Source organism: Equus asinus, chromosome 4, assembly GCF_041296235.1.
Source record: "Equus asinus isolate D_3611 breed Donkey chromosome 4, EquAss-T2T_v2, whole genome shotgun sequence".
NCBI lineage: Eukaryota > Metazoa > Chordata > Mammalia > Perissodactyla > Equidae > Equus > Equus asinus.
Window position 1 is genome coordinate 127660006 of NC_091793.1, and position 15470 is coordinate 127675475.

The 15470-nt window shown below is 39.8% G+C and overlaps 1 protein-coding gene across 12 annotated transcripts in view; it reads left to right on the plus strand.

The window, feature by feature from the left end:
• Positions 1-15470, plus strand: part of MYO1B (myosin IB) — a 185514-nt gene that overhangs the window by 84998 nt on the left and 85046 nt on the right. For all 12 annotated transcript variants that reach the window (XM_070508267.1, XM_014837538.3, XM_070508264.1 and 9 more), the window contains exon 4: positions 5931-6025. In XM_070508267.1, the coding sequence (XP_070364368.1) occupies positions 5931-6025 (95 nt within the window). The remainder of the gene's footprint in view (positions 1-5930; positions 6026-15470) is intronic.

The window sequence follows — 15470 nt, forward strand, 5'->3', positions numbered from 1 at the left end:
CCCCTCTGTGTTTGTTCCTCTGTTCCTGCCCTTTTATGGATTATTTGATTTATTTTTTTAGAATTTTAGTTTAATTTTTCGTTATTTTTTAGCTCTTTGTGTTATTATTTTAGTGGTTGTTATAGGTATTACAGTATACATCCTTAACTTTTCAGGAACCATGTAGAGTTACTATCGTACCGCTTCACGTAATACAGAAACTTTGCAACCATTTAGGTCCATTTACCATCCCTCTCCCCCCAATCCTGTTCTTTATGTTTTTTTCATGTTCTTTCCTTTTTTACTTCATAGTGTACATTTTGCCCATTGCTCTTTATTTTGAACAGAGGCTTACTTTTTTTTTGGTGAGGAGGATTGGCCCTCAGCTAACATCTGTTGCCAGTCTTCCTCTTTGTTTTTTCCTGTCCCCTAAACCCCAGTGCATAGTTGTATATCCTAGTTGCAAGTCATTCTGGTTCCTCCATGTGGGATGCCACCACAGCATGGCTTGATGAGCAGTGCGTTGGTCTGCGCCCAGGATCCGAACCGGCAAACCCCAGGTCACTGAAGCAGAGTGCGCAAACTTAACCACCTGGCCGTGGGGCCAGCCCCCAAGAGAGGCTTACCTTTATTCTCAGTCTTCTCTTGTCCTGTGGCTTGGTTTGTTAGGAATACTTACCAGTGTTGTGACTAGGAGGGATAACTGTTGTTGTAAATATATTAATGTGCCGTGCTTGCACTGGCATGGGGTGAGAACGCAGTGAGGCTTTCCAAGCTAGAAAGTTATAGTTATTTGTAACAGATAACTATAAAGACCTGTTTTCCCCGAAATTTTCCCCTAAGATGGGATAGCATGAATGGTGAAAGGGCATAATGCTGATTTAACAAGGTGATATTTTTCAAGTGGGTGAATGTTTTCTGAATTAACAATATGAGACTATTATAGATGTGCAGATATCTGCAATAGTAATTTACAAGGCAGGCCACGACTGTGCCTCTCCTTAGAGACAAACAAGCAAGCAAACAGAAAACCCTCGAGGTTTCTGTGCAAAACACACCACTCGTAATTCCTTCTCTCCTTTTCTTTCTCTTCCATGTCCTTGTGGACTGTCCTCAGCCCTAGACTGCGTTCAATATGAGGTTAGAAATTGAAGGAACACTTGGAGGCTAGGAATTTTTTAAAAACATTTATTTTTTTTGTTACTTAGTTTTAGAAACAGCCCATATTTAGGGCTGAACCTGAACTAGAAAGGAAATAAATCGTTGAGATTTGTAGATCTCAATTGTAGAGGAGAATTTTAAGACTCAGCTATTTTAAGAGGGTTAAATTCAGAAGCAGAATTTCCCTAGTGTGATTTGAAAGTATTCTAGGATTCAGGATCGACTGAAAGGGGGTAATCCATTTTGAGAGCTTTTGAAGAAAAAGCCATGAAATAAAAAGGTAGAAATGGTTATCTAAGTTCAGGAAAGTTTCCTGAGACAGATTTTGTCCTGTTAAACACGTTGGATAATGGAGATGACAAACTAAACGTCCTCAGAATGGCTCAGACTGCTTTAGAGATTGATTTCTCAAGCAACTCAGTAGGGGAGAGCCAGAGAGACTGGAAAATAGGGGTTTGCTTGGAAGAACATAAGCTGTAGGTGGTGGTGGTGATGATGTATTTGGTGTCACAGCATCTCTTGTGCTTTGCATTGTAGGTGAAATAAACTTAGAACGGAAGTGGCAGTTTGGAGGGCGTGGAGTGTTGGGAAGAGAAGCCCTGCCATTGCCCTCGATGGCCGTGAGAGCAGAACCACTGTGGAGATGAACATTCTGAGCAGAAAAAAGATGGAGGAGGAGCATAAATACCAGCTAGATAATTTTGAACATGCAACCCAACATTCCACCCTGACAGAAAATAGTAGATGAGCCCCAAACCAAACTTTTAAAACCTCAAAGCAATAGATACAGCAGTTTGGAAACATGCAATGAACAACATACGTGGTGTTGGGGAAGTTTGGCTCACAATGAACAGTCCTTTAGCTGATCTGGAAATGAAGGGGAGACTTGCATTCAGACGTCAGACCATCTCTATTCTTAGAGCCCAACTAGAGGGCACAAGAAGTGGATAAAACCCTGCTCTTGATGTGGTGGGATAAAAACTGTGCTTGCCCCTTACGTTATCGTCATTATATTATAATAAACCATTCATTTTTGTGTGTGGTGAATAACAATGCTGACATGCTCACAAAATAACACGAAGCAGATGGATCACAACTGTTTTTGAGTCAAAACTTCTCTAAAGATTTATTTAGGTTTCTTAATTATGGGTGGTTTGTAAGACTGCCGTGTGGTTTCAGTTTAAACTTGTAAATCTTGGGTTTGGTGATGAGTACGTGCTCATGTTGCCAGAGAGGAAGAGAAAACAAGATTGGGAGGAGGACCCTGTGTCCTTCAGAGCCTGCCCTTTTGCCATTTTTTAAAAAAGTGAAGTGAAGATCTGTGTTTATACGAAATAAGTATGATGACATTCATACTGTGTTTGAGATGGGTATGCCAGGAGTTCAAGCCAGTTTTCCCAGTGCTTAAGCACTTAACTGGTAAATTTTCATGGTAATTTGAAATCAGTGCTTCTCTGGAGTCCTGAAAGAATAACTATCCCTTTTAGTCTTTATTTTATATTAAAATATATTCTTCATTAGATGAATGAAGCCCAGTTTTGGGAGACAGCAGTTAAGTATTTCTGTCCGGACAGACAAGAAAAAAATAGTTTGTTTTTTTTTAAGGTATCTTGACTTGAAATAAACCCGTGGCAGGGTCATTTGGTGATCTTCCAATGCCTCTTGTGTGTGTATGTTTGTGTGTGTGTGTACACATATACATGCACACACACAACCATATATGGTTATTCATGTTAGGAGTAATTTTGCATCATTTGAGATCTAGTAATAGTGTAATATATATAAATTACAGTCCCAGGAGCATGAGAAACGGCCTGTGTTAACCAACCCACGAAGAGGTCGGTAAAAATGTATGGTTGGAAAAGTTCGCTTGTGTTTTCTGTAACGTGTCTTCCTGCGTTTCTTGCCAGTGATCATAATGATAATGGCATCTCTGAGCTATTGTCTGGAGGTGGAAGGAGTGGGAGGCGAGGAAGGCTAATAAGAAATCTGAGCGTTGCTTTCCTTCCCTGTGTGAAGGTCATAGAAGAAATGAATTTCCTGTTTACTGTTCTTCATGGGGCTCGCTCCAGCAGTGACTTGGTCAATACTTGGAGAGAATGCACTCATTCAATCGTTCCTAATTTGGTATTGATGATGTCTTATGTTTATAGCTCTGGATGGCACAAAGGTTAATTAGGTAGAAAGGCTGTGCCCTAGAGGAGCTTATGCTCTGTAGGGGATAAGAAGATGTGTGCATCACTAATCATAATGTGGAAAGATTTTGGACATTTATTCAGGGCTTTGTCACTTTTAAAGTGCTTTAATACACTTTTATTTAATCTTCTAAGCTAAAGTACATGGCTCCATTCTCCACTTTGTATGTGAAAAAACCGAAGTTTGGCCAGGGTGAGTGCCTGCTGGAACTCACGTGGGTTTTAAGTTGCGGATCTGGGGTCCAGGGCATCCTATGTGGGATGTCTTCTGCCTCCATGTTCTCTGTTCTCCCCCCGTCCCCGGCGTGCAGTGGTGCACACAGGGGCACTCTTGTTTCCACCTGGGGGTCAGAGAACACAAGAGAAGGATGAGGCCACCGAGTGACCCTGGGGGCGGGCAGGGCACTGGTTACATAGGGAACGGCTGAGGGGGCTTTCAGGGAGAGGAGGACTTGCTGGGTAGAAAGAGATCCACGGACACTGTTCACAGAAACAAGCTAAAGCGATGTGTTACTCAAAAAAGTCCCTTGCGCCAGATACTTCCATTATTTTTTCTTTTATTCATACATTCATTCAACAAATGCATTTAGAGTCTACTTGCTCTGTGCAAGGCATTGGATTCATCCATGTGACATTTATAAGATAAAGCTCATGGTGCCTCTCTTTGAGGGTCTCAGAGTAGTCTAGCCAGAAGATAAGATCACAAAAATTTAAAAGATTATGTGACGAGGGGAAGAACATGATAGACGGTATTTCTGGGTTCAAGTTACGACTGTCCAGAGAAAGAGATCATGGGCATCTCGTGTCACCTCTCAGTCTCAGTTGGACCATTTTTCTTGAAGGAGGCTGACATTTACTTCATAGAGCTGTTTAAAGATTAAATCTGATTATGACTGTGGGGACACCTCACTCAGCTCCTGGCACATGGAAGGTGCTCAGTAAATGTCCATGTTAACGGCTCCACACACTTTCTGAAGAAAAGCCAAGGTCCTTGATTGAAAGGCCCTCTGCGGTCTGGTCGCCAAAAGTAAACTCCTCCTGTATCCCAGCCCTTCCCCAGTCTCCTTGCCTCCAGACTGGTCTCTCTCATATGCACCCTTGTGGTCCTGTGACCTGTCCAAGATGCAGAGGCAATGATCCCAGTGGTCAGAGCAGGGGTCTTCTGGCTTCGCTGTGTCACACTGGCAGTGTTACCTCAGTAAGTTAGATCTTCACTTTTTTGCCGAAGTTTCGTCATCTGTAAATGGGATTAATAATATTTTATTCTTAGTAGTTTTGTTGTGATATTTAAAATGGGCTTGGGGACAGTGCCGGTACCTTGTCAAGGTTGCTATTTTTAGCTCTAATTACTATCTGATTACCATCTCATCGCGCCACTCCCCCGCTTACAGGCCTGCCGTGTGGCGCACCATCATCTCTGTCTTAATTTGGAGTCAGCCCATTTATCTTTGTAGCTCTGACTCATCTGTCCTTTCCTTACGCTTTGCCTTCCAGCAACATGGAACTACTCCTAACCCTATCACCCCACCTCTAGAATAGTTTGACCTTTGTTTTTGCCTAAAAGCCCTTTGTCTTGCTAATGAATTCTTTAGGACTGGTTTTTCCACCTCTTAAGATTCTCCGACTCCACTCCGTTCCCCACCCCCTTAGGTCCCTGTCTTGTTCTGTAGTGTTTTGTATATATCTTTATCATTCTACTTACTTTTTTTCTATTTATATCTCTCTCCCCTACTTTTGACTGAGAACTCATGAAAGAATGGCTGAGTCTTAATTATTTTTACATTCCCAGCATGTTCTTGACACGTGGTTGACGCTCAATAAGTATTTGTTGACAACTGAATTAGAAGAGGGACGTAACCTATATTAAATACATTATCATATGTCAAAATTATTTTTCAATTAGCTAGAAGGGGCAAACTTCACGTTGGTAGTGGATTGTGAGGAGGGGGACGTCAACATGAGGACTGGCCTGGTCTTACTTGATATGGGCTCTTGGTTGTCATAGGGCACAGGGAGGGGCTGGAGGGCCTGGACTGGCCAGGAACCTCTGCAAACCCAGGAGCCACTTGCCTCTGGTGGACCTGACGTCACGTCGCGGGCATTTGTGAAGGCGGTGGTTCTGTATTTATCTTAGTAAGGGTGATATCGGCTCTTTGGTATTTGATAGCCTTTCTCTAATGTTTGAAAGGAGTTTTCCCCTCATTGTTTTGAAACTCCAGAATACCGTCCTGGCAATCTCAATATTACTCAGTAGTGGACATGTGATGTAATGTTTTCTCCTTGGTTCCCTGAATTGCCTAGATTTTAATAAAGGGAGACATAAATATAGCATGTGGGTTAAATAAAGCATCTCTTTCAAATACAATAAAACAGTGCCATTTTGGTTAATTGAGAATGCATGGGAAAAGGTAACATGGGCCACAGAGGATGGATGGGTTTATTTACTTATGTTCAGAATTTGAAGGAAATAAAATGTAATGTCTCAGCCTTCTATCTGAAGCATCTCAGTGGCCCTTTAAAGGGCCTGTGGTTACATGTGATAAACAGAAGAGTAAGCTCCAGTCTAAGGACTTTTTTCCCCATTATCCCCTGCAGCTTTGCCCTGTCTGATGAAGCATACAGATCCCTACGAGATCAAGATAAAGACCAGTGTATTCTCATTACTGGGGAAAGCGGAGCAGGAAAAACAGGTAAGGCTACCACCGGACTTTCTCCCCTAGAAGGTAAATGAGAACAGAATGAGAGAATGACAGAAGGACACAGCAGACAGGGCAGGTGGGGCCTCATTAGCATGCAGCTGCACAGGGCCACCTCGAGGGCTCCTTTGCAGGAGGCTCCTGATTAGGATCATGGAATGTTATCTGGGAAGGACTTACCTCATCTCTCACGTGAAGAAACAGGACCTATGAAAGGGATTCCAACCAATGTGGGAGTCTACTTCTGGATTCTAGACCTTTCTAGTCTAGTCCTTGAGTATTTCAAGTCTTTACCTTTCCTCCAAGACACCAAAGTCATTGAGGTCTTCCCTAAGGAATGCCAAATTATTTGAGCTTTGGGAGGCCACAGTCACAGCTTATCTCTGCTGAAAAGTGAGGGAAGGCACAAGGAAGATGCTGAATTTCGCTCTAGAGAAGTCTTCCTCTGAAGCCTAAAGAATTGAGATTTTTGTATGTATTTTTGATGGGCTGGCAACCTCTGCTTTTTTTCTTCTGCTTTTAATAAAAGTAATTTGTATGGTTGATGGACTTGAGTGAGAAAGCGATTTTACACATTCTGTCCAGCTACTTGGAAAAGACTCAGAAGAGCTGTGCTCTCTGGGTCCAAACTTGGACAGGTTAAAACTGCTGTTGTCAGTGGGTATCTTTGATGGAAATGATGAGTATGTGAATGAGGAGGATAGTAAGGGGGATGGTATTTTCATAAACATTTCATCTGTAAAATGTTCTGATAATTGATAATTTCTGCTAGTTTGCCAAAGTGAGATTTCAGTTGTTTCCATTTTGCTTGGCTATTTAGTTAGCAGATCAAAAACTTTGATTCCCTGACGACCGAGAGAAGAAAAATCCCCATGGATGTTTCAGCCAACTGACGGAATCCATTTTGTTCATGAGCCCTTAGTAAGATTTTTGCCTTTAAAGTCTCACTGTCTGCTTTTAAATGGCTTTTTCTTCTCCACCTATTCCTTCCTCCACTTGCTTTAGGAGTAACTGCTCCCTATCCCCCAATGTAGCTGAAGAAAGAATGGTTAGGTAAGTGTGTCCAGCTCCCTTCATAGAGCCCTTTGTAGACATAGTACACTGTTTCTTTGTAAGGTTGTGCAGGTTCTAGGCTCTAGATGGGCAGAAATGGGGGGAAGAAGACCAGTGTGGGAGAATCTAAAGTAACAGAAAGCCTAGTCTCATAGAGTTGGAAAGGATTTTAGTTAGAGATCATGTAGTGTAGGGTCTTCCCCGGGGACAGCCGAACTCCTTCTTTTTTGGTGATGAGCCGAACTCGTTTCTTTTTTGGTAACCTCTATAAGGTGGCCTACTGCATTCATTATACAGGCGTGGCTATCAAAAGTTCATCCTTACCTAGAGTTTAATTCTGCCTCTACCAATGGGTCTTGACTCTGCAGTCTGGAAGCTTACCAAATTAGTCTACTTTCTGTTTTACAGGACAATCACTTCGTTATTTGAAGTGTCATCCATCATATCTTCCTACGGCTAAAAATCTCTTTTCTTCAAAAATCTCTTATATGATATACATTCATTTATTCATTCATCCGGGAAGTAATTCTGAGTACCTATTGAGTGAAAGACACTGTACTAGGTACTAGTGATACGCTGGTGAGCTAGACACCATCCCGGTCCTTTTCAAGTTTATAGTCTAGAAGAGGAGATAAACAGTAGCTCTACACTGTGTGTGAACATACATCTAAATGTATGCATGTATACTGACAATTAGTACACAAAACTTTAAGTGTGGTAAAGAAAAACTACATTATAAGAGTACTTCTAAGAGCATAATAACAGGAGGATCGAATCTCATTCCCAAATTCCTCACTATCATGGTCATATTATTCTGGAATCATCTCAGTTTGTCAATATGCTTCATAAGATTAAATCCAAGAGGTAAACAGAATACTTCAAGTTGGATCCTGGTTGTGGTGGAACTATTTATTACCCCTCTCAATGTGGATACTAGGCTTCTATTAACATAGCATGTGTATTGAATCGTATTGGTCTTTTTGTCAAGCAGGATATTGTAGGTTTTTTGTACAGTAACTTCTGTTAGGTCGGATCTTCTCAATCCAGTATTGTTCAACAAAGTTATTTTAAGCTTACATGTAGAATCTTTTATTTATTTGTATTAATTTTAGACCATTGTAGCTTCTTGAGAAACTGACAAATTCTGATTCTGTCCCCTCGCGTAGAAGCACTGCCATGCCTTTGGGGAATAATAATAGTGGCTACATTGAGCACTTACCATGTGCCAGCTGTATTACATGTATAAGTATTCTTCTTATCTCCGTTTTTATGATGGGGAAATGGAGCCACAGAAAGGCTAACGAACTTGCCCAAACTTACGCAGTGAGTAAGTGGCAGAGCTGGGATTGTGAACACAGATAGTGTCTATAGCTCTAGAGTCCCCATGTGCCTTAGTCAGCTTAGGCTGCTGTAACAGGATGCCACAGGCTGGGTCACTTAAACAACAGACATTTATATCGCGTAGTTCAAGAGGCTGGGAAGTTCAAGATCAAGGCGCCTGCTGATTTGGTTTCTGGTGAGGGCCTTGCCTCTGTGTGAGCTGCTCAGGAATTATTTCCTGAATGAATGAATAAATCCTTATAAGCCCACCCCTGGAATATATCTCATACCAAGCTGTTTCTTCCTTTTCTTGGTGTCTACATGGAGACTCTAGGCCAAGCCACCAACCATTACTTCCTTTGAGGACTACTTGTTGCAAGGTCCAGTGGGTCTTTCTCTTTCCCTTTCTGCTGCCTGCAATCCCTTTTCACAGAATGATCTGTGAAAATGAAAACTGGGTCAAACGCTACATCTGTTTAAATATTTTTTTCAGGCTTTATTGAGATATAATTGACATATGACTGTATAAGTTTAAGGTGTACAACAGGATGATTTGATATGCATATATATTGTGAAACGATTACCACAATAAGGTTAGTTAATACATCCATCACTTCACATAGATAGTTAACCCCCTGCCCTTTTTTTTTGTGGTGGGAACTTTTAAGATCTACTCTCTTAGCAACTCTTGAGTATATAGTACAGTGTGACTATAGTCACCATGCTGGACATCACATCCCCAGAACCTCTTCATCTTGTACCTGGAAGTTTGTAACCTTTGACCACCTTCATGCATCCCCCCAACTACCAATATACTGTTTCTACGAATTTGAGTTTTTTTAGATTCCATATATAAATGAGATCATGTAGTATTTGTCTTTCTCTGTCTGACTTATTTCAGTTAGTATAATGCCCTCAAGGTTCATCCATGTTGTCACAAATGGTAGGATTTCCTCCTTTTTTATGGCTGAATAATGTTCCATTGTATATATACCCCATATTTTCTTTATCTGTTCATCCACTGATGGACACTTAGTTTGTTTCTATGTCTTAGCTGTTGTAAATAATGCTGCAATGACCTTCAGAATGCAGATCTCTCCTCTAGATAATGGTTTCATTTCCTTCAGATGTATACCCCAAAGTGGGGTTGCCGGATCATATGGAAGTTTTGGAGTTTTTCAGGAATCTCCATACTGTTTTCCATAATGGTTTTACCAATTTACTTTCCCATGAATAGTGCACAAGTGTTTCCTTTTTTCCACTTCCTTGCCAGCATTTGTTAATGCTTGTTTTTTTTGATATTAGCCATTCTGACAGGTGTGAGGTGATATCTCATTGTGGTTTTGAATTGCATTTCCCTAATAATTAGTGATCTTGAGCATCTGTTCATTTACCTATTGTCCATTTGAACATCTTCTTTGGAAAAATGTCTATTCAAGTTCTTTGCCTATTTTTTAATTGGATTTTTTTTTTTTTTTTTTGCTATTGAGTTGTGTGAGTTCTTATGTATCTTAGATATTAACCCCTTATTGGATATATGATTTGCAAATATTTTCTTCCTTTCGATAGGTTGCCTTTTCAGTTTGTTAATCATTTCTTTTGCTGTGTAGAAGCTTTTTAGTTTGATATAATCTCATTTGTTTATTTTTGCTTTTATTGTTTGTGCTTTGGGTGTGATATCCAAAAAGTCTTTGTCAAGACCAATGTTCGAGGGCCTTTTTCCTATGTTTTCTTACAGGAGTTTTACACTTTCAGTTCATACATTTAAGTCTTTAATACATTTTGAGTTAATATTTGTGAGTGGTATAAGATAGGGTTTCAATTTCCTTCTCTTATATGAATATCCAGTTTTCTCAACGCCATTTATTGAAAAAACTATCTATTCCCTGTTGAGTATTCTGACCTCCCTTGTCAGGTATTAGTTGAGTGTATATGCATAGGTTTATTTCTGCACTCTTGATTCTGTTCCGTTGGTCTGTATCTCTTTTTATGCCAGTACCATAGTTTTTTGATTATTAGAGCTTTGTAGTGTAGTTTGAAGTTACGAAGTGTGATGTCTCCAGCTTTGTTCTTCTGTTTCAAAATTGCTTTAGCTATTCGGCATCTTTTGTGCTTCCATAGAAATTTTAGGATTGTTTGTTCTCTTTCTGTGAAAAATGCCATTGGAATTTTGGTAAGGATTGCATTGAATCTGTAGATAGCTTTGGAGAGTATGGACATTTTAACAATATTAATTCTGCCTGTCCACGAACATGAGATATCTTTCCATTGTTTGTGTCACTTAAATTTCTTTCATCAATGTCTTTCGGTTTTTAGTGTACAGATCTTTCACCTCCTTGGTTAAATTTATTCCTAAATGTTTTATTGTTTTTGATGCTATTGTGAATGGGATAGTTTTCTTTACTTCTTTTTCAGATAGTTTATTGTTAGTATGAAGAAATTCTACTGATTTCTGTAAGTTGATTTGTATCCTGCAACTTTACTGAATTCATTTATTAATTCTAACAGTTTTTTTGGTGAGACTTTAGGGTTTTCTGTATACAGTCATGCATTGCTTAACAACAGGGATATATTCTGAGAAATGTGTTGTTAGGTGATTTTGTCACTGTGTGAACATCGTAGAGAGCACTTATACAAACCTAGATGGGATAGCCTGCTACACACTTAGGCTATATGGGTACTGATCTTATGGGACCACCATCGTATGCAGTCCACTGTTGACCAAAATGTTGTTATGCACTGCGTGACTGTATAGGATTATGTCATTTGTAAATGGAGACAGTTTTACTTCTTCCTTTCAGTTTCTGATGCCCTCATTTCTTTTTCTTTCCTAATCGCTCTGTCTAGGACTGCCAGTACTGTGTTGAATAGGAGTGATGAGAGTGGGCATCCTTGTCTTGGTGCTGATCTTAGAGGAAAATCTTTCAACTGTTCTCCATTCAGTATGATGTTAGCTATGTGCTTGTCATTTATGGCCTTTATTATGTTGATATACATCCTTCTATACCCAATGTGTTGAGAGTTTTTATCATGAAAGGTTATTGAATTTTGTCAAATGCTTTTTCTGGGTCTGTTGAGATTATTGTCATATGATTTTTATCTTCTATTAATGTGATGTTATCACATTTATTAATATGCATATGTTGAACCACCCTATATCCCAGGGATGAATCCTGCTTGATCATTATGTGTGATCCTTTTAATACGCCATTGAATTCAGTTTGCTGGTCTTTTGTTGAGAATTTTGTCATCTATATTCATCAGGGATATTGACCTGCAATTTTCTTATTGTGGTATCTTTATCTGGCTTTGGTATCAGGGTAATGCTAGCCTTGTAAAATGAGTTTGGGAGTGTTCCCTCTTCAGTGTTTTAGAAGAGTTTGAGACAGATTTGTGTTAATTCTTTAAATGCTTGGTAGGATTCGCCAGGAAAACATCGGTCCTCGGCTTTTCTTCTTGGGAGGTTTTTGTTTACTGATTCAATCTTCTTAGCAGTAATTGATTTGTTCAGATTTTTTATTTCCTCATGATTCAGTGTTGGTACAATTGTATGTTTCTAGGAATTTATCCATTTCTTCTAGGTTGTCCAATTCATTGGCATATAATTGTTCAGAGTAGTCTCTTACTATCTTTGGTATTGCTGTGGTATCTGTTGAATGTCCTCTTTCGTTCATAATTTTGTTTGAATCCTCTCTCTCTTTCTTGGTTAGTCTGGCTAAAGATTTGTCAATTTTATTTATTTTTTTCCAAGAACCAACTCTTAGTTTTGTTAATCTTCTCTATTATTTCCTATTCTCTGTTTCATTTATTTCTGCTCTAATCTTTATTATTTCCTTCCTTCTGCTAACTTTGGGCTTAGTTTTTTCTTTTTCTAGTTTCTGAAAGTGTAATGTTAGTTTGAGATCTTCCTTTATTCTTAAGGTAGGCATTTATAGCTATAAACTTTCCTCTTGGAACTACTTTTGCTGCATCTCATAAGTTTTGGTATATTGTTTTTCCATTTTCATTTGTCTCAAGATATTTTTTATATAAAATTTTAAAACATTTTCCGTTGCACTAAAATAAAAGCCAAACACAGTGGCCCTGTTGCACAAAGTTCTGCTTGACCTGGCCCCTACCCACTTCTGCACTTTCCCTCATGCTTTTCTTCCCTTCTGCTGGCAGCTCGTGTTACTTTCCATTAAAAGGCTTGCTCTCTCTCATATACAGGCAGTGTTTCATTAGTTAGAGCTTCCTGTCCCTTTGTAGATAATTTATCTGAATTCTTGGTATGGGCTCTTACCTGTATTTGCTCAGAAATTTGTGAAATCTTTGGCTGTTCAGAACCCTTTCTTTCCAGTAGGAATTTTAGGAGGACACTGTGTCTTAGGAGAAAGTTTTTGCCCCTTCTTGTTACTGACCAGTTCTTTCTTGTGAAACAGAATTTAATTCTTAGAAGCAGAACAGTTTCTTGTTTGTTTCCAGGTTGACCAATGAAAATGGTAGCAAGGCAAGGTAAAAACTGTGTCCCTTGACAGAAGTCGTTTGTATTGTGGTCTTTCTCATGCCATCTACCCCCACCCCAATCCTTTTGACTGTATCTACAAGCCTATTCACTTTACATTTCTTTCTTTTTATTTAAGCATGAGGGAGGGGGAGATGAAAATATCCCAAGCCTATAAATTTTTTAGGTTTTTACTCATTCTTTGTCATGACTAAAGATATATTTTTGAGAGTCTGATTGTATCAATTTGTTCCTAAGCGAGTCATCAGAAGTGGGTTGTGGTCACTTGTTTGACTGGTGTTGGCCAATTTTTCATCTCCTCTGGAACATATGTTCCAAAAAGACAGAATGTCCACTAATTAGTCATGTCAGTACGTGACTTCCTCCTGGAGCGAGATCCCATCTCCTGGTGGCCTCGTGTACCTTCCTTATTGAAAAACTGAGTGGAGGTTGCTAGTTCCGTTTCAGAGGGTTGGCATTGATTCTTTTCTGAGAAAAGCAAAAACACCTCATTCCTCTGGTAGAAATCTAGTGGCGTAGAGTTCTTTCTTCTTTGTTGTATTTTTCTCTTCTCTTGACATTTTTTCTCACTAACCTGTTGTCCCACTCAGCACTTGAAATCTTTTTCTCTCGATCATCTTCCCTGAACTTAGTCCTTCTAGGATCCCTTTACCCTCTGTCACAAGCTGGAGAATGGAGAGCTGCTTCTCAGGGCTATCGCCTTTTCTTCTGGGAGGGCCACTCTGTCTACAGCATACGAGGTTAGATGCTGCTTCAGGCAGGAGCCTGGAGGAGGGTAGCACAGACGCCCTACAGCACTGTTTCTCAAACCTTCCACCTGAAGCACCAAGTCCCACTCTCCCCAAATCTGTTGCTGACTGATATCAGAAAAATGAAATACAAGAAGACATAGAAAATTCAATCTCTAATTTTTTTTTTTAGTTTCAACAGACAAAATAAACTACCAAATTGCTACAAAAACTTCTAAGAGCCTACTCTCATATGTAGACCAGTAACATTCCATGGCCTGGCCAACTTTGAGTAGTGCTGGTCCTTGGACCATGCTTTGAGTAGCATTGCCTAGCAGTCTCTTGAAACAATTGTCGTATTTTTGAGCTACTGTGCTTCTAGATCTTCTGATGCTTCAGTTGTCCATTATCACTAAAATTTGTAGTGCTAGGAGGTGGGCACTGTTCCTGAGAGCTGCTATTTTTAAATATCCACTCCACTGCGCTCTGTGGTAGCTGCTCTGCTCTTCCTCTTCATTTATAGATTCCAACAGCATCTCCTCCCTCTCTGTCTCCATGGAGACATGTAGTGTTTCGCTGACTTATTCCCATCCTTTTCTACTTTTCTTTCATTTTGAAAGCAGTGGGCCAAAAATGCTTCAACTTTTATTATGGTTTTTAGTCATTACACTATAAATTTGAGTAAAGTATGTGTGTTGTTTAATGTCTCTGTTATATGGAGCTTACCTATGGGAAAATGAAATGAGGGAAAATAATATAGAGACTGCTGCCAGTAGTGTGAGGAGTTTAGAGAGGGGGTTTGATCTCAATTCTGTGGGAAAGAGGGATGCAGGCCATTTCTGATATGTCACATTATCTTATTCACCAAAATTGTTTTTGAGTACATGTAACTGTTAAAAATTTTGTGTTAGTAAGTAAAGGAAAGAAGAGGAGAACTAACATTTATTGAGGGTCTGGAAGGTGCTATGTATTTTACATATAGTATCTCTTTTCAATAAGAGTCTTTGCTTAATAACCTACACAGAACCACTGTGTTGTATCAGAGGGCTTATTTTCTAAGAAGTAATTAATTTAACTAGGTTGTAAACCCGCCTTGGCAGATGATGATGTTACTGGTCTTAAACATTGGAGACTCTCTTAAGCTGCAGGGTGGTAGAAAGTGGGCACTCAGGGAGAGGCACGAACTCTTTGAGTCCTTTGGGGTCCTGTTTAATTCATTACTGCTGTGCTAAATAAAAAATTCATCATGCCTCATAAACGTGCCCAAGTATTTCTAGGCAGTGAACTAAAAATTCACTACGAAGCATACAAATAATTTGTGGAGGACCGTTCAAGCACTGATGAGGGCAGGGAGGCAGAGAGTGAGGGAACCATCATAACCACATTTTTCAAGGACATCAGAATAAATCTGTGGGCCTGAGAAGATGATCGTGACATATGAAAACGTAAATTATTTGGTTTCTAATTTTATAGTTATATCAGTTTCTAGGAACTCTTCAGCCGTCTGCTAAAAGAGTTAGAAAGCCTGCCTTCCTCATTAAGACTTTTGGTTCTGAACCCCAAATGACCTTGTATTACTTTACATCTGCGGGAGCTCTCTGACTGCCAGTGACAGAGATGTCACGTGACTTCCTGCAGCCTGAATATCATGAGCATTTCACGACACAGACTATATCCACCCTGAAGCGGAATAGCCAAGCAAACTGAAGGCCAGAACGCACTGAGCCTTTGATTTGTTGCTTCACCACGTGAGAAAGGCCTCTCTTGACCTACATGTTTTATATGAATTGTCAGAGATTTTGTGGCCAACTTGCATAAGCAGAGCAACGTACAT